General features: G+C 42.7%; 1 protein-coding gene across 7 annotated transcripts in view; it reads left to right on the plus strand.

The window, feature by feature from the left end:
* Positions 1-21,151, plus strand: part of TNRC6C (trinucleotide repeat containing adaptor 6C) — a 147,590-nt gene that overhangs the window by 59,288 nt on the left and 67,151 nt on the right. For 6 of the 7 annotated variants that reach the window (XR_012130902.1, XM_073235992.1, XM_073235987.1 and 3 more), the window contains exon 4: positions 13,626-13,955. Coding sequence is in view for 6 of the 7 variants with exons in the window: in XM_073235992.1 (XP_073092093.1) it covers positions 13,626-13,955 (330 nt within the window). In the remaining variant the exon portion in view is untranslated. The remainder of the gene's footprint in view (positions 1-13,625; positions 13,956-21,151) is intronic. The other variant, XM_073235990.1, reaches the window with a different exon arrangement.

Raw genomic sequence — 21,151 nt, forward strand, 5'->3', positions numbered from 1 at the left:
GTGCTGAGCATTATTGTCACGTGCTTTATTTTGTCATCTGTGCATCTTTTTTGGTGAATGTTCAAATATTTTGCTGTTTTTTATTGAGTTATTTGCTTTCTAATTTCCAAATTGGTCTCTAATATTAAATTGTCCACTAGAGTTGGGCAGAAAGACTGCTCATTGCAGCTTAGTTTTCTGCGTGCTTCAGTCACTTCCCTTTGTAGTGTGCAGTTAATAATTTCAAAAAATATGCACTTTTCCATTGTAATCAAATTTTGTCTAGCTTTTCCCACATCTGAACACTGAAGTAGTAAATGAGCTAGAGTTGTCAAATTAATTCATTAATTAAATAAACAATTAATAAATACCTACCAGACAGCAGAGATGAGCTGCCTGTTCTCAAAGAGATACGTTAGTAGGAAGAATTGGCTGTATAAACAAATGAATGCAATAAAACATTCTACATATTGGGATTTATTTGTCTCACATCATCTACCAGAAAGGATTTAAGTTACATTCATTTGATCATCTTTTCATCCAATATTTATATTCATATAGCAAAAACTACCTGATTTTAAAAATAAGTGAGAAAATGGGGGGAAAGGAAAGTACTGATTAAGAAGATAAACACATGCCAGAGCTGGCCACCCTTCCAGTTGTCCCCAAGTTAGTTGTGATATGTCTTATCCCAGTCATCCTAAACTCATCCACTAGGGCATTAGAACTGAGTGCATCTGATCTTTTAGACCAGAGGGAGCCATTGGAGAGTTTTGCGTTGGAGAGTGACATGACATTTATATTTTAGAAAGATCACTGAACATGCCAGATTGAAGAATTAAATAGTTGGAAAGAGGGCTGCAGCCGTACCATTGCATACATAATAGTTCAGACACCAGCTGACTAAGCCGAGTGGTGAGGGTGTACTCAATAGATGGACTGGACAGAAGTTGGTTTAGAGACCGACTGGGCTAATCATTGGACCCAATAGATATTAATTAAACACCTGCTATATTTATTCATTAAACACCTGCTATTTGCCTCGCACTGTGCTGTTTGCCGTGGGAGAAAAAGGTTTTAAAAAAATGTACTGCCCACTCTCATGAGTCTTATAGGGAGCAGACATAAAACATCACCCACAGTGCTGTAGGTATCATTACTGAGGGAGCTGATGACCTCTAAAGAAGGGAACATTGCTGAATGAGACCTGAGAGCAAAGAGACTCAGGTGTGGCTGGGATTTAGGCTGGCACCAGAGTGAGGCCTGAATTGAGATATGAAGGATAAAGAGATCTGAACTAAGCCAGGGAGAGCAGAGAGAGGGCTAAGGGCTCCCACATACACAGGGAACAGCCTTTGCAAAGCAGGCTGGCTGGTGTTTGGCATTTTCCAGGAGCTAAACAAACAAAAAGCTGTCATGGCAGGTGAGTTGCTAGCAAGGGGGAGAGCAGTACAGTGAGGCTTGGGGTAGACGGGGCCGGCCTGTGCACTGGCATGATAGAGGGAGGGGTGTTCCTTCTTTTAAAGCAGTGAAAAGGCTTTTCAAAATCAATTTGGAATGTGGCCAATTTTCCTTTCCCATTCCCCAGCCTCCTCTAACGTTGGAGTAGCTTAATTCGGGCTCCCTCTAATGGCAGGTTGGAGGATTCTGTACTTTTCCGGAAAAACATCCCAGGATTATTGCTGTTCCACAATTTATTAGTTTATTAAAGAAAATGAATGCACACAGTAGTATACATGTCCTGGGAGAACATATTTGGGATAATCCCACTTAAACCTGTGTTTCATGAGACTGGGGATTTGCCATTTTCCAAGAGCTTGTTCAGTTCCAGATGATTCTGCATGGAAAGATGTGAAGGCAGGATGGAGGTGAGGGAACCGAGCAGCTGTGCGCCCAGGTGGACTTTCTTTACCCTTCATGTCTGTCCACTGGGGTGTGCCTCATGTGGGGAGTATTTATGCTGAGATTGCATATTGAAAAGATTATAGAAAAGTAGGTATCTATTAATGCTGTATTGGTTACTCGGTTTTAACGTATTCTGTTATCATAATTTTCTATTTTGCTCTTCTAAGTCAGCCAGCTGTTGTTTAAGAACTGAGAAATACTTGCCTGTATGAGAGAGAGTACATTTTCACAGAGTAAACAAATGTAAGGTCAAAACGAAGTAAGCTTTTTAATGAAATGATTATCATTGTTAAAACTAGTCATTATTAAAATAATTTTACTTTAACATTGATGTTATCCAGTCTGATACAGCAAAAGTAGCATTTAATTTAATGCCTTTTAGAGAGGTAACTGTAATATATTAGAAAAGAAAATATCTCTAAACAGCATTTCTCATTAGCAACAGACAGTAGTTGAGGAAGCTGTGCTTGTTTCGAGTTTGTTTTGAGTTGGCCTCCAGAAGTTGACATGGTGACAGGTCAGAAGCCAACAAGAGAATAAACAGAAGGCCACCTCTCGCACCCCATGGGGACAGCCTGTGGACGTGGCACATGGACCCTGTCGCTCACGGCTGTCTGCTGCTTGTGTCTCTTTCTCCTCAGGGAGCCTCTTGCTGTAATGCTTTTTGTTATACACGTTGCCAAAGAAATTGTCATAATGAAAATATTCCTTGGAATCACTGACTATCTCAGCATGGGAGAATAGTTCTCTTTCAGAATCACATTTGCTAATAGTCACTCATATATTTGAACAAATATAAATTAAAATTTGAAGAAACTTTTGAGTCTTTGAGTAAATATTCTGAAATGGCTAGAATTAATGCATGATTTTTAAGTATTTTTCCTTTTTGTCACTATGTGTCTGTACATAAGAAAAATTCCATGCTTATTGTACAAATATATTAAGTTCTAAGATGTCATCGATTACAGGACTTGCATTGATTCAGTAATGCTTACTGAGGAGTTGGAGGGTGAATGAAGAAACTAGTAAGTTTACACACCAATTGTAAGGTGCATCCAGATTTCAGAAATAAGACATGTTAAAATACGTGGGTTAAACTGTCCCTCAAGGTTGTCATTTACCTGTAACAACTTACTTTTAAAATATGCCTCTCTAGTCTACCGCGTGCCTGCTTGTAGGTGTATGTTAGGCTGATTGTGTAGCCCATGAGGTTCTAACTGAGAGTATAAAAGGGTAGGTCCCACTACAGTAAATGCCATTAGAATGAAACCATTGTTTAATGTCTTGCTCATACTGTATTCCATGATGTTCTAGGTTGATGAAAGAGTTGAATATACTACTTGGTAAAAAAAAAAATTTTTTTTTTAATTCTCTTAACCAGAGTTCAGGTGAAGTGTATAGAAACCACTCTAGTTTTTTAAAGCACAAAAGAGTTGAAGTACAGGGAACTGGCTGCTTATAAAATTATTGCAAGGCTGGGGGCAGGGGGTGTGCCCTAGGCTAGACTCCAGAAATGACTCTCCAGAGAGTTGTCCTGAAGAGCTGCTCCCTAGAGAAGAATCAGGAACCCCACTGGCACTGTCACCTTCAAGAGCATAGTGTCACCACTGAGCCCAGCAATCAGGGAACAGCAGTGATAGGGAACCAGGACCCCACACAGAAGTTTAAGCCATCTCCGGGGCTGTGCTCATACTCAGAGCTGGTGTGGCAGGCAGGCCACTGTGCCCGCCAGACCACATGGACCCACGCATCCAAATGGGGCTGGATCCATGACTCAGGCCTCCCCGCAGCAATGAGCCAGACCTCTGTCGGCCCTGCCCCTAGCGTGCGGGTTGAGGGACAGGGAGCAACTACTGCTCTGTAATAGTTTGAAAAATGATGGGATGGCTGTTCGTTAACTTTTGTATAGTGCTTAAAACTGTCCAAACAGTGGAAATTGGGACCCAAATGAAGGAGAGAGGTTTAGGGCTGGACTAGAGATCTAATCCTCCAATCCTGAGCACAGCTGTCGCTCATAAGTTACTATGGTAACTTCCAGAAGAGTCTGCCTACCTTCTTCCCTTTTCTATTTCATTATATATAGTTCATTTAACATGACTTTGTGTTTTTGTTAATCAACCTAAAATACTTCCCATTGCCACTAAGAGGAGGAGGGAGATGACTGACAAAGATTCTTCCCTTGAGCAAACTAGTCAGGTTCCTGGACCCTCTCCCAGGCCCATGTGTGCCCCTCCTTGTAAAGTCCAATTTTGGCAAGAACTTTGCCTGCTAGGTCAGTTTACCCAGAACCCCCACCCTGGATCCGAGTCCTCACCTTCCATCCCCCAGGGGAGCCCTGACCACGCTCGCTGGCCTGCCTTTAGCAAGAACTCTGTAGGTGAGTTTAGCCAGAATCTCCTCTTTACATCTGAGGATTTCCCTTTGTAGTAGTGTTCCATCCACTGCCTTTCCCACCCTGCTCCTGGGCTGTAAATCCCCGCCTGCCCACACCGTGTCCCCAGTTGAGCGTGAACTCTTTCCCCACTGAAGAACCCCACTGCGGTGGCTCCTGTGCCCAAGGCTGCCTCACCATCTGCAACAAGTGTCACTCAGCATGATGTGAACACTTACAGGCCACTCACTGTGGACCAGGCACTGTTGTAAAAGGTTTCTTTACATATTTTAACATTCACTCCTCAGAACCATCTCAGTAAGGTATTGTTAACCCCACTTTGACCCCCCACCCCCACTTACTCACGTTTTACAGATGGCATAGCTGAGGGACAGAAAGGTGAAGTAACTTATCCAGTAAGTCGCAGAGACAAGGTCTAAACCCTGAGTCCACATGCACAGCCACTGCACGGTGTCAATAGAGAAGTGCCTGGGGGTGCAAACCCCGTGTCATGCGTGGTGAGCATCTCCTTAAGGGACGGTGGGTGGAGTGTACAGTTGGCAGGGAGGACAGGGCTTTGGTGGAATTGGTGAAATTTTATTTCTTAAGCTGGAGATTGGGTCAGTGCCAATTTGTTGATTGTCTGTTCTTTATGCCTTTAAGTATTTCTAAATAAATGTTTAAAGAAAAGAACGTCCTGGTGGTATGACTTGGACAATACAGTGGAGGTGCCTCTGTGCACCGGGCACCCCGTGCTCCCCGCTCTGTAAGTCCCTGCTGAGGAACAGAGGCAGGTCAGGTGGGAAAGAACATAGAGAAAGAACAGCAGGGAGCCTAGGGGCTCCGGGAGGCAGTGTTGAAGCTCAGGCAGTGTGAAATGGCCATGGAGGCGGGAGACAGAACGTGACCAGAGTGGAGGCAAAGTTGAGGCCGGGAGGGTAGCCCCTCCTCTCCAGTCTCCCAGAGAAGGCAGGCGGAGGTGACAGAAGAAACGGAGCTCCTTCTGAGTGAGGTTGGCCAAAGCCTGGAAGAGACAGTAAACTTTCTGCTCATACAGTAGCCTGTTGTCTTATAAAAGCTGTAGTAGGAGTGTATAAGCTGTTTGGGACCCATTATGACAATGCCCTCTGAAAATTTTAACTGACAGCAGAAAATTGTTTCTGGAAAGAAAATTGTAAGATTCGCTTCCTGATGTAATGATTTAATGTCTGCCTTTTCACCAGCAGATGTCGCCCTCATTTGAAAGAAGAAAAAAAGCCTTGTAGGCAAAGGAAAGGAACCACAATTTCCAGCTTGCAGGAGGTTTTTTAATTAGCTATGTAGTTATGAACTGGTTGCTGTCTTAATTTTTCTAAATAAAACAAGTGATTTGTTGATGATACATAAATAAAATCAGGCTAAAATTCCCACTGCCTTACTATGTTCTGCTTTGTGAAAACAATGATATGTAGGTTAGACCTATTTGTGAGCCTCCGTCATTGAGGTATTATAGCCTGAGATGCTGCTGGTCTGTTTGAGAAGAACAAGTCAAGATGGCTTTGATACCCTACTCTGTTTTTTTAGGCAGCAGTAGACTGAGAAGAGACTATATGACTTGTCAGAAAGCGTATAATTTATCTATATTATAAGAATAGATCCAAATTTTGATATCCTCCACTTATCAGTTGAGATTAGCTGGCTGCTTGTCTCATGGATCTGGAAAATACTGGCTCGCACCAGAGAAAGTTTATCACTGTCTTATATAGAAGCCCCGGAGGTGCAGCTTGACCAGGCCGGGATTCCTGGTCCCCTCTGCCTACTTGCTGTGCTGAACGACACTTCTCTTCCCTGTGTTTAGGGTCCAGGGCCGCTCCCGGCCATTAGCCATGGCTTTAGCACATGGGAAAGGGCATGTGGGTGCCAAGACTACTGTGCTCTGTAGCCCCACCCTTGGTCTCCTCTGTCAAATGCCCAGTGACATTTTTCTGCTTGTGAGATGAGGTGCTAGTACTTCAGCTAGTACAGTTATAAGGGCAAATCTCTGCCTGAGAAAGCTTCTGCCATAACTGATAGTCCTTTATCAGTTTAATTAATTAATTAAAGTATAATTATTTATTTAACTTGAATGTGTTTTGAGAAATCAGCTCACACTTTCTCTTTCAAAAATAGTGCCATTTCTAGACCAGCACTATTCAATAGAAATATAATTCTCAAGCCACAAATGTGAGCCACAAAAGTGATAATAGTAGCAACATTTTAAAACTAAAAAGAAACAAGTGAGGTTTCTTTTAATATACTTTTAACTCAGTATATCCAAAATATAATTTCAACATTGAATCAATATAAAATTATTAATGAGATGTTTTGTGTGTTTTTTGTGCTATTTGAAATCAAGTGTATATTTTGTGTTCTCAGCACATCGCAGTTTGGATGTCCGGTGCTCGGTAGCCACGGGTGGTTGATGGCTACCATAGTGGGCAGAGCATGGTCATCCTTCCTCTTTAAGTGACTGACTTCCAGCCAGTTCCACATGGATCTGTATTTTGTAATTTCTGTTTCCCCAGTTGGTTGTTGGTTCACTTAAGTGAGAAGCCTTATCTTCTGCCTTCTAATAAGCAGTCGGCACCATCCTGGGCTCAAACCCAGACAGTTCTTGTTCGACCTTTGGGTGTGTTCAGTTTGAAGAGTGATGGTTTCCATGCGGCACTGCCCAGTAGGCAAGTAAAAATTGAGGCCAGGCTTAGAGTTAGGTGGCGACATGAAACAGTATTGAGTTCAGTAGCTTGGAGATGGCCAGAATCATGGAGATTGTGGCCAAAATTATGCAGATAATGGTCAAAACCATGGAGATGATGGCCAGAATCATGGAGGTGATGGCCAAAACCATGGAACCAGATAACCTCTCCAGAGAGTCCAGGGCAGAAGAATGACTCCAAAGACTTCAAGTCCATTTGTGGTTTGAGGGCCAGCAGAGCAAAAAGGAATCTCTGAAGGAAACGAAAGTCAGTTTATCCAGTCTTCTGTTGACAGATCTAATATAAAAAGAGTTTTGTTTTACTCATAGCTCAATGCTATCATGTAGTAAAAGTACTTGCGTTTCTAAGAGTAACCTAACCTCTAAATGAGTATATCCCCTCATTTTCTTAAATAATATAGCATCATACTACCTTTCTATTCAGTAATCATAAAGAGGATGATTCTCATAATTAAAAGTGAGACATGGAACTAACATAATAATTTTTTTTTTATTTATTAAAATAACATCTACACAAGACCTTGGTATACATTATGGGGATTTTTCTTGCCCAGAAGATGGATATGTCTGAGGCTCAGTCTAATATTATAAGAAGTTTCTAGTCCCTATAGCAGGTGCTGGTCAAACTTTTCCTGCAAAGGCAGATAGTAAATATTTCAGACTTTGCAGGCCATATATGGGCTCTATCACATATTCTTCATTGTTTTTCCCCTACCTTTTAAAAATACGCACCAGTTCACCTGCTGGTTCCTGCCGTACCCGGCACTTATCCAAAGAGGAAAGGGACGCCTGGCTTAGAATACTTTGGCTCTTAAAACGAGGCTATATAGATACAAAATTGGCCACGCATACTGTATCAGGCAGAACACACAAGGAAACTTGAATATTCTGTATTCACATATCCTAGAACTGGTGATATAGTTTCAAAACTAGTGACTAGTTGATAATTTCATTTTTCTAATACTTCATTTCTGTAGCATGAATTTCTTTTCCCCTAAAGGTTTTGAAAAAAAAAATAGCCCTGAGTCTGTCCTTTGATCTTTTTTGAAAAGATAACTGCAGTATAGTGGAGGGGTGCGGGCTGGTTGTCAGAGATGAGAATTGTGCCCTGATGACAGCGTGTGATCTTGGTTAGCTCAGCGGGCCGTGAGAGTCAGTGCAGGTGCGAACGGGGTCGGGTGGTTGGGAGGCTGCTGGCAGCCTGGGTCTTCGCTTCTGAGTCCTTGCCAGTTGTTTTCCTTAAGGTTTTGAATTAAGGTAGGTCTTCTAATTTTCCAGTCTGAAAAGGCAGGATGACAGGATGATGGGTGAAAGGACCTTGACTCTGATAGTAGCTGGCCATCCAGTGTCAGTTACCGTCAAGGAGAAGCGGTTTTTCCTGACAGGGGAGCTAGAGCTCCGAGTCTTGCCCTCCTTCCTCTGCCTCCTGTCCTTTTGCTGCTGATGAATTTTGTAGTAAAAGGAAGACCAGTTGTGTTCGTATGTAAGCTTCCTAAGAATCAGTGCAGTTGCGAGGTCTAGAATAAAGCCTTTGAGCCAGGTAGGTTAAAATGTGTGACAGAATTGACTGATACCATGCTGACTACGTATTTTTAAATTCATGTAGTGGGTTTGCTTCCCAGACAAATGTACTTCTACTTCATTCTCAGTTTCATTTGTAAAGTTCTACTGGGAACTTGATATTGTGAGAGAGACAGCAGACTGGCTTCTGTTTTTTGGGGTTTTGTTTTTTTAATTAATAGACTGTATTTTTAAGAGCAGTTTTAGGTTTACAGAAAGTGTGAGTTGTTCCCATATAGTCCCTCTCCCCACCCTGACCCCCACCACCAGTTTCTCCTATTATCAACCTCTTGCCTTGGGGTGTTGAACTTTTAGAATTGATGAACCAATATTAATGCATTATTATTAACTAAAGTCCATAGTTTACATCTGTGTTCACTCTTTGTATTGTATAGTTAGAATGGGTTCTGGCTGATGCATAGTGTCGTGTGTCCATATCACAGTATCATACAGTTTCACTACCCTGGAGTCAGCTGTGCTCACCTGCTCACCCCTCCTGCCCTCCCCAAGCCCCAGCCAACCACGGATCTTTCTACTGTCATCATAGTTTTGCCTTTTCCGCAGTGTTATATAGTAGGAATCCTGTACTATGTAGTCTTTCCAGCCTGACTTCTTTTAGCCATATGCATTCAGGTTCCTCCTTTTTTTTTTCATGGCTTGACAGCTCATTTCTTTTTAGTGCTAATGCTGCATTGCAGGATTGGACCAAACTTTGTTTACATTCACTTATAGAAGGATGTCTCAGTAGCGTCCAGTGTTGGGCAATTACAAATAAAACTGCCATAAACATTCCTATGAAGTTTTTCATGTGGACGTAAGTCTTCAAGTCATTTGGGTTAAATACTTATTTACCTCTGCTATTTTAATTAGCTGAAGGCTAATGTCAGGAAAAAATATGTTTAAAGGCCTTTATACATTTTTTTAAATTATATCATTGATATACAATCTTATGAAAGTTTCACACAAGCAACATTGTGGTATCAACATTCACCCATATTATCAAGTCCTCACCACCCCCTCATTGCAGTCACTATCCATCAGTGTAGTAAGATGCTATCGAGACATTACTTGTCTTCTCTGTGCTGTACTAAGACCCCTATACATTTAAAAATCAACCTAAAGTAGGTTTTATAGCTTTCTAGAAGCTATAGAATTATATATAGCATTATATCTATAGCTAGATATAGGGCTATATAGAATTATAGCATGACATCTTTTATAGAAAGGTGTAATGGATGTTCATCTTATATGCCTCTGAATTAAAGATAGATGAGTTTAAAATCTAGAGTAATCACAAAAAAATATTTTCTGTCTGCATCAAGGCCAAGAAATTGGGACAGAGGCAGGACATAGGTAAGAGAGATTCAACGACTTGAAATGATAGCCATCGCAAAACTAAAACTACATGTCACGTGCTCTGTTCTTCGCTTGTGAGATCAGAGGCTTTAGAATTGAAGCTTAGAGTATCAACTAGTCCAAACCTTTCATTTTCTGGAATACTGATATAACCGAGACCACACGTACTGGTGGAAGCTGGTCTAAAATCTAGGCCTTTGGGTCCCCAGTCTAGTATTTTTGTCTCTTGTACCAATTACTTTATTTATATTCTGCTATTTCTTCCTTTCTTTTTAATTTCAGTGTGTTTTTGAGAAGAACAGTCAACTCCTTTAAGATGTACTGAGCACTTACTGTCAGGCATGAGGCTGACATCACTTACAGCCCAGAGGGGAAGACAGACATTTTGGAAAGTCACACAATGCTGAGTGCTCTGATAAATACAGAGGTCTGTGAATGTTTGGGAGAGTCAGGGAAGGGTCTGAGCAGAAGTGAGATTTAATCTGATAGTTTAGAGAAAGACTAGGAATTACCGTGTTTTATTGAATCTGAGATACTGTCAACTGTATATTGTGCATTATTTTATGTACTGCTTAGAAAGAAAAACATTGCCAGTTAAACTGATACAGACAATAAGATGCACTCCAGTTTTAGAAATGTGTCTTAGAATTGGTGATACATGGTGGTTAGATAGAAGAGAGAGGAGCAGTGGCCCCAAGGTGGGAAGTCAGCGTGTGAAGTTAGAGGCTGTGTTTGGAAAATGGGAGTAGGGGCATCTGACTGCTCAGGACCTTGTGGGCTCTATCCAGAGGGCTATGGGAGCCTGGCAGGATGCTGCACCAGGGGGAGATCTGAAGTGGGTGACGGATCAGAAACAAACAAGCTCTTCTAGTGTTCCAACAGGAGATTGGTGCTGGGGCTCTGCTCGCATCAGCAGGAATGAAAAGGCAGATGAGCTTGAGGGATATTTAAGGGAGACATTTAAGTGCTAGAAATGTCAGTGATCAGCGGTCAGTTAGATGTAGGTTGGGGAAGATAAAGGGAAGAATCAAGGATGGAGCCAGATTTCCGACTTGAAGCTATCTGCTGGGAGAGCGATGGGGAGACCTAGAAGAAGAGGGGGGCCAGAAAGCTGATGAGTATTTGGGGAATGCTGATTTTGGGTGCCCGTGAGACATCCACATACAGATCCTGGGACTCAGATTGTGAGCACGGAGTTGATAAGGGAAGCTGGGGGAGTAGAGCACACGACCTGGATTGAGTGTATGAGCAGAGTGTCCGCAACAGAACCTTGAAGAAGGGCGGATGAGGGAGCTGCCAAGAGGAGCAGGAAAGAGTGGCCAGAGAGGCCAGAGGAAATCCAAGGAAAGACTCCCAGTGTCACGGGGGCCCAGGAAGAGAGTGCGTCAGGATGGCCGGAGCGGCTGTCTCTGATAAAGACAACCTGAGGTCAGGAAGGTAAAGCTCAGAATGTGGTGTCGGGTTTTAGCTTCAAGGAAGCTGTGGTCAGTACCGGCAAAGAAGGGGGTGAGGGGCTGGATAAGGGGCAGGTGGCAGGTGAGGAAGCCGCAAGAGGCAGTATAAACGCCCCAAGAAGCCTGACGGGAGAGGAGACACCTCGGGAGGTAGTTGGGCAGCGGGGCGAGGCGTGTGGTCAAGGAGAGTAGCAGCTGTTAGCGTCTTTGCGGATGGTAGAGATTCGTTCATGTCTAAATGCTGGTGCAGAGGAGCTAGTTGCAGAGTGAGCCCACAGTCTCTGGGCAAGTTAGAGGTCGAGAATTTGCTTTTCTCCCCTCACACAAACACAAGTGTCTGAATTCTCTTTTTTGTGTGTACACAGTGATATCCATTATACTAAGCCCTGACTGGAAAAAAACAAAATTCATTATTTATAAAACAAAGAATTAATCAAAGACTCACTCTTATGCTTTGGGCCTTTCTGCTCTGGAGAGTGTCATGGGTTGAAGCCCAGGGCACACAAAACCCCTGAGATGGGGTCCCATGGAGGGAGGGCACTGTCTCACATTGCCTCTCTGGCACCATTGATTGTAAGATGCGCCAGTATTTCATGTACTACTAAGAAAGGAAAAAACACTGCCCATTAACCAATGTGTCATTGAGGGAAAGACATCCACTCTAAATGATGTTAAATAGGGAGAAATGTGAGCCTTGGAGTTGGTGCAATACGATAGTGGCCTCATGTAGGAGCAGTGGAGTGTGGGACTGAGCGTGTGATACTCATGTGTTTGTAGTGGCAGAAACTTGAAGTTTGCACCTGTTGGCTTTTCCTTTCTTCTGGAGAGTCAAGTCAGGGTTCATCTTGTGGGGATGCGGAAGGAGATACAGGTACTGGCAGCCTGAGAGAGGAAGGTCTTTGAAGGAGCCATTGCCAGCAGTGGAACTAGGCAGACCCGGGAAGTGTGGGATGACCAGGAAGCCCCGAGGGTGTCCCAGGATGAGGGAACGTGAACTCACGCTGGTGACACCAAACTGCATGGTTTTGATTTCTTGAGAGAGTCAAGGGTGAAAAGAGTGGACATTGGCTTCATCTAGGACGGAGGGTTTGCCTGGCGGGGCAGCAGAAGAACTGGGCGGAGGCCTCGTGGACGCAGGTTGTGCAGACGGCGTAGGGTCGCAGGCGGACAGCGGGACGCGTGTTGGGAGATGAGGCGTGCAGGCCAGCAGAGCGGGCAGTAACATCCGATGTCCTCCCCCAGTGCCGACTGGAAATGTTTTTATGATGTTACCTATGCATGCAAGATATACACAGAACTGAGGATGAACTTGTTTTGCCCATGTCTTACCCAGCTGTAAAACCAAGGACATTTGCAGATTAAGTAGAAGAAAAGATGTTTTCAAATGACAAGACAAAATGTAATTGTTCTGGATAGTGATGTTACAAGTTCAGGATGTAAATGACTGTTAAGACTCAGATTCTTTCGCACTTGACGTGTCTGTACTCCGTCTGCATGCAGAGTTGCTACTCAAATCCCCTTTTTTATTTGGCATGCCTATCACTCCGCTCTCCTCCTTTTTTCTATTTAAACTGCTGTGAAAATTTTGTTTATGCAACATACTCTGATACATTTTGGCTTTCACTTAATGCGAATGCATCATTTGCTAATTAGCCCACCTGCACTCCTTTACAGTAAATCTGTGACAATATAGTAGCACTATAGACACCATCACCATGAACGCTTTCATTATTCAGATAACCCAGAATACACCAAAATACGTATTTTTAGGTTGTCATCAGAACGGAAACAAAAATATATATAAATTCATGGACATCTGACAGTTCCTTCATTTAAGAATCACTGACCAAGAACAGTGGTTCTCAAAATGTGATCCAGGGACCAGCAGCATCCCCATCACCTGGGAACTTGTCAGAAATGCAAAGTCTTCCTTCCAACCTGCTGATTTCCTTGGTAGGACCTGGGAATGGGGCTTGACTCAGCCTGAGTTCAGGCTGATGCAAGTGGAAGTGTGAACTGCTGACCTAACTTAATCACCCATTTTACAGATGAGGGAACTGTGGCCCAAAAGTTACTGCCCAAGATTGCACTTAGTTCACAGGAAAACTGGGTCTCAAACCCGTAACTCTGGGCTTTAGTCCAGTTCTGTTTCTAAAGCACTACATTGTCATTTCTCAGTTTTTATTTTGTTTTCTTTGGTTTGGGTTGTGTTTTAAGGAGGTGTATTGGGTTCTAAAGTTTTGGGTTCTCATTTTGTTCCTAATAGTGCCAGAACCTACTAAGACCTGTTCAAGCCAGCCCCAAGCTGCCGGCACCAGTACCAGTACTTCCACCAGCACTCTCTCCAACAGTGGCAATGGCAAACGCGGATCTGCCAGCAGCCAGCAGCAGCCAGCTGCATCCCGCTACCTGCCACGCGAGGTGCCTCCACGCTTCCGCCAGCAAGAACACAAGCAGCTGCTAAAGAGAGGTCAGCCATTGCCTACAGGGGCTCTGCCCAGTGTGAGCCCAGCCCAGGGTGCTGGGCCCGCAGGGGTAAGCCCCCCTCCCCTCCCTGGAGCCGGAGCACAGCAGCATCCCAGTAAGCTCAAACCAGGTAAAACCACAGAGAATGAGGCTTGCCTCTTATCTGAGAACTGGTGTGCTATGTTCAGCTTTGCTGCCCTGTAACAAAAAACAGACATAATTTTGGTCCATACTCTCTATGTACATAGAGTAGAGCTAGCTAGCTAGAAAGGTGATAGATAGATTCACTTAATTGAATTGGAAGTTTAATTTTGTTTCCCTTACTTACTTACATCATTTCTCATGTATTTTCAGATATGACATAGCATTAGCTATGTCAGCCAAGTTCATTTCTCACCAGAAGTTAAAGGTCTGTACACAGTACGTACAAATCTGTCAAGGTAGATGCTTTAGAACCCTGCAGTGAAAACTTGTAAATAAACCCTCTTCTCTCAGTTTACTAGGCTGTCTCGAGTGCACACACACATTCTTTGTAGGAGGTGACAGCTCCGCAAAGAACTGTTGATGAGGAGTGGGTGTTTGTAACTCACTCAGACACTTCGAGCCAAACCTGCCTGATTTCTCCTGCGCTCAGCCCAGCGCTGTCGGGCCTTCTGACCCACCTGCTCCTTGTTGGTCTCCTTGCCTGCAGCTAGAGACTAGCCTTTTTCTTGGTTCCAGGAGAAGTCGCCACTTAATTTGCTTTCCAGCTTCCAGAGGGCTGATGTCTCTCATTTCCCATCTCTCCTGTTCCTGTTTTCTTGACCTGTGGATCTATACTTTTAAAATTTTCTTTAGTAAAGTTTTACGGAAATTTCTGGAAGAGGACAAAGTGTTCAACTGCCATGTTTCTCTGTTATTTTCCTTAATCTTCCTGTTTCAAGTAACTAACAATTGGCCTTGGTTCTAGTATGGAAACCATATTTGCTAATGATAGTGAAATTGAGGTCTGTAATTGGAGAAGCGAGGAGGCTTCTTATATTAGGTTGGAATTTAAAAGAAACATGTCATAAGTATATTAATATTTGTTTTCTTTCGTATGCTGCTTTTTAATTTGGAGAATAATTTCCACACGACCTGAAAGTATTTATAGTGGTATTTCTCAAAACCATAACTTTATGGTATATTTGGAACAAATATTTTTAAACAACTTCTCTATGTCTCCTCAAATAGTCTTGACTCTCACCTGCCAAATTCCTGGTAGAGGGGATGTAGGTTCATCACTGTTACAAAAACGTAAGGAAGGGAAGAAATAATCAGATACATTCACTAACCAAGATTATAGTCCCATCTTCTTAGCTGCAAGCAGTTTATAATCAGAAAATTACTTGCTGCACTGAAATACTGCCCTCAGGAGAATCTTAACAGACAAAGATTGTGTAGTCATTCCTGAATCGCTTGGTGTATTAATTTAAGATGCTTATTCTGAAAAACAAAAAGAGATGTGACAATTCTGCTTTTTGCTGGGCCTATCTCATAGTTACATGATTAGTTGGCAATAGTGCATGGATGTTCTCAGCAGATGCTGCTGACACAAGATATTACTGGTGTCTTCTTGGATAACTAGAAACTTATCAAGAAATTGATTCAGTAAAATTTCAGTATGAAAATTAAATTTTAAAGCTATTCCTAGCTCTTTATACTTTTTAAATATCTATATTGAAAACTAAATCATTTAAAAACATCTCAGACAATGGAATCAATTTATATAATATTAATAAAATAAGAATTCATTGATGTGGGGTTCCCAAATGAAAGTCTTCATTTTATACCAGTTTCATCTCTTCCCCAGTAGCTCTGGTATCAGCTGGATGTCACCTTTCATTGATTCAGAAGTCTCCTCAAAACCCTGGTTTCCTAGAGCCTGAGGCACAAAGTCTGTGTCTGCCTGGCTGTTGAGGCCCTTCACAGCCCTGTCTAGGTGACGTTTCTCTTTCTGTTCCTCATGGCCTCTCCTTCTAAATGGGGTTGTTCGCTGACTGTCTCACAGACACGCTCAGTGCGGTCTTTCTCAGTACACATACACACCTCGACACCGATTCAGAATGAGGAACTTCTCCAGCACCAAGGTGACAGTTTGTGACTCCACTTGAACAGTCTCCTGTGGGTGACACCTCTCATAGGAAACACGGGCACTCAAACAGGCGTGCCAAAGCAGCCAGGGCAACAAAGGCCTAGAAACACTGTGTAAGGACGGGAAAGGAATTGACTGGCAGAGCAGAAGTACTGAGTGCGGGCAGTGTCAGCCCTGCGGGAGACTGTCCAGTACCCCCCCACCTCCCCCCACCCCACTGCCCAGCTCCAAAGAGACATGCCCACGAGTCCCCCAGGTAGAAGGGCTCCTCCCAGCCCTGGTTCTGGGCTCACTCTTTCAGTAACAAGTTTGTCCTGATGTAAAACATTGGCCTTCTAATAGAATAATACAGGGGGAAATGGATATTTAAATTCATATATTGATTTGGAGGATAAATTGATTTGACTCATTTAGCCAATTGGCAAAAAATTTTAACTGGTGAGATAAATTACATACTGTTAGTATGTAAATGTATATAACATGACATTATTAAGGTTCTAGAAAAATATCATTTGTTATTTTCTATTGACTGTCTTTGCAAATCTGCAGCGTAACTCCAGCTTGAAAAACTTGAGAGCCTTTATCTTTTTTTAAAAAAAAGCCCTTTCATTGTGCTAAAGGCAGAAGTATTGCTTTGGCAGTTGCTTTGTGCATTTATAAACAGAGGCTTTGATTAATATGCAGTAGTGTTTGCTACTTAGATCTTCTTTAGATAGAGGCAGGAGAGTAGTTAAGAAGTTGGACACTTGCCAGCTTACATATGGGCTCATTTGGGCTCTTACAGCTCGTGTTGGTGTGCCAATTGTTTAGGGGGTGTTTAGCAAAAGCGGGAAAAAAGAAGGAACCCAAAGCAAAGGCACAGAAGAACTGTGGTTTGTTTGTGTGCAGCCAGTGGGCAAGATGCCCTTTCTTTTGGCTGATTTCCACAGGAAGAGCAGCTTTGGTGGCGCTCCCTGTAACTGGGGTCCCGGAGTGAAAATGTGTGTGACAAGGAACTTAAAGTGGAAAAAAAATTAGTTTAGTGTCAGCTGCAGTTAGATCATCAAAGCTTTCGAATCCTCTCTGCAACGCCTGTGCCCAGTTGAGTGGGTCCTTGAGGGGGTGCATGGTCATGTCCCGGAGTGCAGGGGCACCGCCAGCTCCCGCTGCAGGTGACCACAGGCCCACACAGGGGCGGCCCTTATGGCTGGAGTGGCCTGGCCCGGCATCCCCGAGCCCCAGGCCCTCCTTCGCCCCACTGTGTACGTGTATTGCTCTTCTAGTGCCTCCCCCACCCTGGGGGATGCCTGCACATTTTACTGCCATCTTGAAGAACACAGGACAAAAAGCTTATTCTTGTGGACACTTTGATTATTGTTTTCAGTAAGCCTTTTACTCTATTCTGTATTTCATAATCCCTTGCATTTATAGAAGGTGACAGATGAAATGTTTCAGAGTCTGTCCAGCAATGGAAATCTGAATTCTAAGTACTTTATCCATGAGGTTTTTACACATAGTAAATGCAGTGGAGGGGAAGGTGCCTTTGGTTCTCAAAGCTAAAAACAGTTCTTAACATTAATCTTGTCCCTTGAAAACCAAGTGGCAAGGAGTTTGTGTTATCAGCAAGCATGTATTTCAGCTATGGGAAGCATTTAGAATTGTTTTTTGTAATGTATAGTTTATTCTTCAATTTCAGTTAAAAGGATTGTGGTGATAAAGAATGAATTACGTTCTATTTATCAGTGGGTACTGGTTAAGCATTCTGCCCTCCTCTGACTAAATCTAGTCCATACTTCCCTCTCTGATTAATTTGATACCTAATCAAAATTTTGCTTATACTGTGGCTTTTGGAAGCTTCTTATTAAATACTTTTCCTTGAAAATTTTATCTTTATATTGTAACATCTTGGAATTTAAGAACAAAAAAGAAAGCTTTTCAAAGGGGGCATTACGATTAGCATGTATAGTGTGTGGGGGGCACAGGGAGGGCTGTGCAACACAGAGAAGACAAGTAGTGATTTTACAGCATCTTACTAGGCTGATGGACAGTGACTGTGAAGGGGTATGTGGGGGGGACTTGGTGGAGGGGGGAGCCTAGTAAACATAATGTCCTTCATGTAACTGTAGATTAATGATACCAAAACTAAAAAAAAAAGAAAGCTTTTCTCTTTAAACTATGCTATTGCCTAATCCTTTTTAATTTAGTCACTTAGTTATAGTACTTAGATTTTATACACCTATTTTTAGAATGTGTAAACCGTTTCAACAACAGAAGAAAAGAGAATTTAACATACACAAACTTCATTACTGTTTTTTAAGGCTTTTTTTATTGGAAATTATTTTGGTAATGATATAGTAGAAAGAGCACTAGAATTGTATTCTGAAAATGCAGGTTTCAGTTCCATCCTTACTGCTTATTAATTACTACACCTTTGCCAAGTTCAACTTCGCCAAGCCTCTGTTTCCTCATCTGTAAAATAGGCATGATATGTAAGGTTCAGTTAATTTAGTGTGTGGAAATACTTGAATGTCAAGGGCTATAAAGTATGTGCTATCCTATGGGTATGTGGACTCTTGCTTGGAAACTCTCAGACCTGCTGCACAGCAGATGTGTATGGGCTTTGGCCTTTTAAAGCTCCCGGGCTGTGCAGAAGAGCCTAGACTACCTGCAAGAGAATCCAATCGTGGCTAATCTCAGAGCTTTCATTCAGTTCAGAGCACCTGCTGCTAGAAACCAGTTATTTCACAATTTTTTTCACCTACTTCTATATTTTAGCCTATTACTCAAAGAGGGATTTGAGCATTGATGACATAGTCAAGAGACTTTGTTTTATGAAAAGCATGTTATTCATATATTGGTGAAGTCAAAATTTTCCTATGGAGAATGGTGTGATTTAAACATAAAGAGAAAACATACATTTTCATTTTTGGAATAATTCTAACATCAGAATATGTGGAGGTGGTGGTGGTGGCGATGATGATAATGCTGGTGATGGGGTTGGGGATGGTGGTGGTGGTGATTGTGGTGGTGATAATGCCAGCGATAAAGTGGAGGTGGGGGAGGAGAGACATTTAGGGATCCCCAGAGCAGAAATGTTTAAACTATGCTCCTCAGAGGCCCACCGAAGACTTTAAAGAAGGACGTCTGAGTGGGTAAGGGACAGTGGTGAGCGGCTAGAGCCTATTGCTCATTCAGATGTTGGGGATACAGGTTCTGCTGTTTGGGTTTTGTTGTTTGTTTTTACCACTGTCCCAAAGAGACAGTGGTGAGTGGTATTTTCAAATCAACGACTCTATATTTTAAAACCATAAACATTGCATTAAAATTATAACTTTTTACCTTCTAGTTTTTAAGACCTTTCCAGATTTTTAAATTTTATGTTAAAACTACTTTTTTATATTAAAAGTATATAGAACACAGCTGATTCCCATTTTTAATTCTCATTTTAATATAAGGAATGTAAGGCTAACAAGTTAACTTGCTGTATACATTTATCTATGTGATTACTTGCTCGAGAAGCCACTAAAAATCTTTTTCTATATAGATATGTATTTTTGTGTAACAAAAACAGATAAGGAAAAAACTGCAAGAATTATTATGATATTTTTCATTGTGATTATTAAGCATTAAGAATTGTGAGATACCATTTTCCAAAGAAAAGTACTTGGAAAGAAAGAAAAAATGATAAAACGATAGAAGTGACAGAAGGGAAAACGGAAGCAAGGAGTGGAGCTCTTGTGCTTGGTTCCTGTCCCTGCCCAGCACGGAACGCTCCGGGGAGAGCCTGGCAGCCCCCTGGGCCATGTCTGCGGGCCTGTCTGGTGCTCCTGCTGGGCTTGTATGTTCAGCTCAAGGCAAGTGTCTAAGGGCACTTGCAGTGAGGACACTATGACAGGCACAGTATGAGGCCCCCAAACTGTAGGAAGAGAGACATTTGTAAAGAAAGCTCCTGGGACACTGAGAATGTACTAGAACTGGAAACACCAGGAGCTAAGGCCAGAATCAGAATTGTAGAACCACAGCTTAATTTTTATATTTATCCTTAACTTTTTGGTTTTTACATATTTAATGTAAATAGCACCCACAGAAGTACTTTTCTTTGGAAAATGATATCTTTGAATTTCTTAATGCTTAATAATCACAATGAAAAAAATCATAATAATTCTTGCAGTTTTTTCCTTATCTACTGCTTTTGTTACACAAAAATACATACCTATATAGAAAAAGATTTTTAGTGGCTTCTATAGCAAGTAATAACACATAGATAAATGTATACAGCAAGTTAACTTGTTAGCTTTACATTCTTTAGATTAAGCCTGTCCAAAGACTTCCACATAGAAGGGTTTGCTAGTCTTTGCAGGCTTGAGGACAAAAGCCCTCATCTCCAAACAGCCTTGAGCATTTTGGTGCATGTGTCAAGCGGGACCTCCAGGACTCTCTCGGGGCAGCAGCATCCTCTCCTTTCTCCTTCTGCCAAACAGGTAGATGTCGGTCAGTAGAACACTTCTGTAAACTTTTTTCCTCTTGAAACATTTCTTCAGCCTCCCCTTGTTTTGTTTCTCTCCCCTAACCTCCTCTGTTTTTTCCCCTTCCCACTGGTCATGCCTAGTCCCAGAACAAGGGCTTGAAGCACTTGCCCCTGGCTGGCACCACTTGCAGACGTGTCATTGCTTTGAGGCACAGAGCACACTGCTCAGTGAGCGACAGCACCTAGATTTCTTGGGCTCCTTAGATGCCACCCCCACTTGGTCAGGCTACTGAAGAGGGTGGTGGAGAGGAGAGTGGCAGTGATGGCCTCTCAGGAGCTAAGTAAAGCACCTGCAGGGACATGTCAGTCCATGTGGAGCTGGGAGGGGACGGGCACCCCTGTGCTAGTGAACTGACACGCTCACACCTGTGCTTCTGGCTGCCTTCTCCCAGGGCTTTTGGACAGCTCCACCCCAGTGGCTTGCAGGTGCCCCAGACTTAAATGTCTGCGTGTGAACCCTCCTCACATACAGCTGGTGAGGTTCCTGGGGTCAGGCCAAAGGAAGGTCTCAGCAACAGGAAGGGTTAGCTGAGGGCTGTGACCACCCCTTCTCATGCTCCCTGTTCTGTGCCAGGATCAGCCTGTGTGGGCTCAGTTACATGCTTTCAGATTTTACCGCCCTAAGCAGGAAACTATTAGCCGTGCGGCCCTCTAGTGAAATGGGGACTGTAGGTGACAGTCTTCGATACCATACAGGTGTCTGGCA

Source organism: Manis javanica, chromosome 4 (assembly GCF_040802235.1).
Source record: "Manis javanica isolate MJ-LG chromosome 4, MJ_LKY, whole genome shotgun sequence".
NCBI lineage: Eukaryota > Metazoa > Chordata > Mammalia > Pholidota > Manidae > Manis > Manis javanica.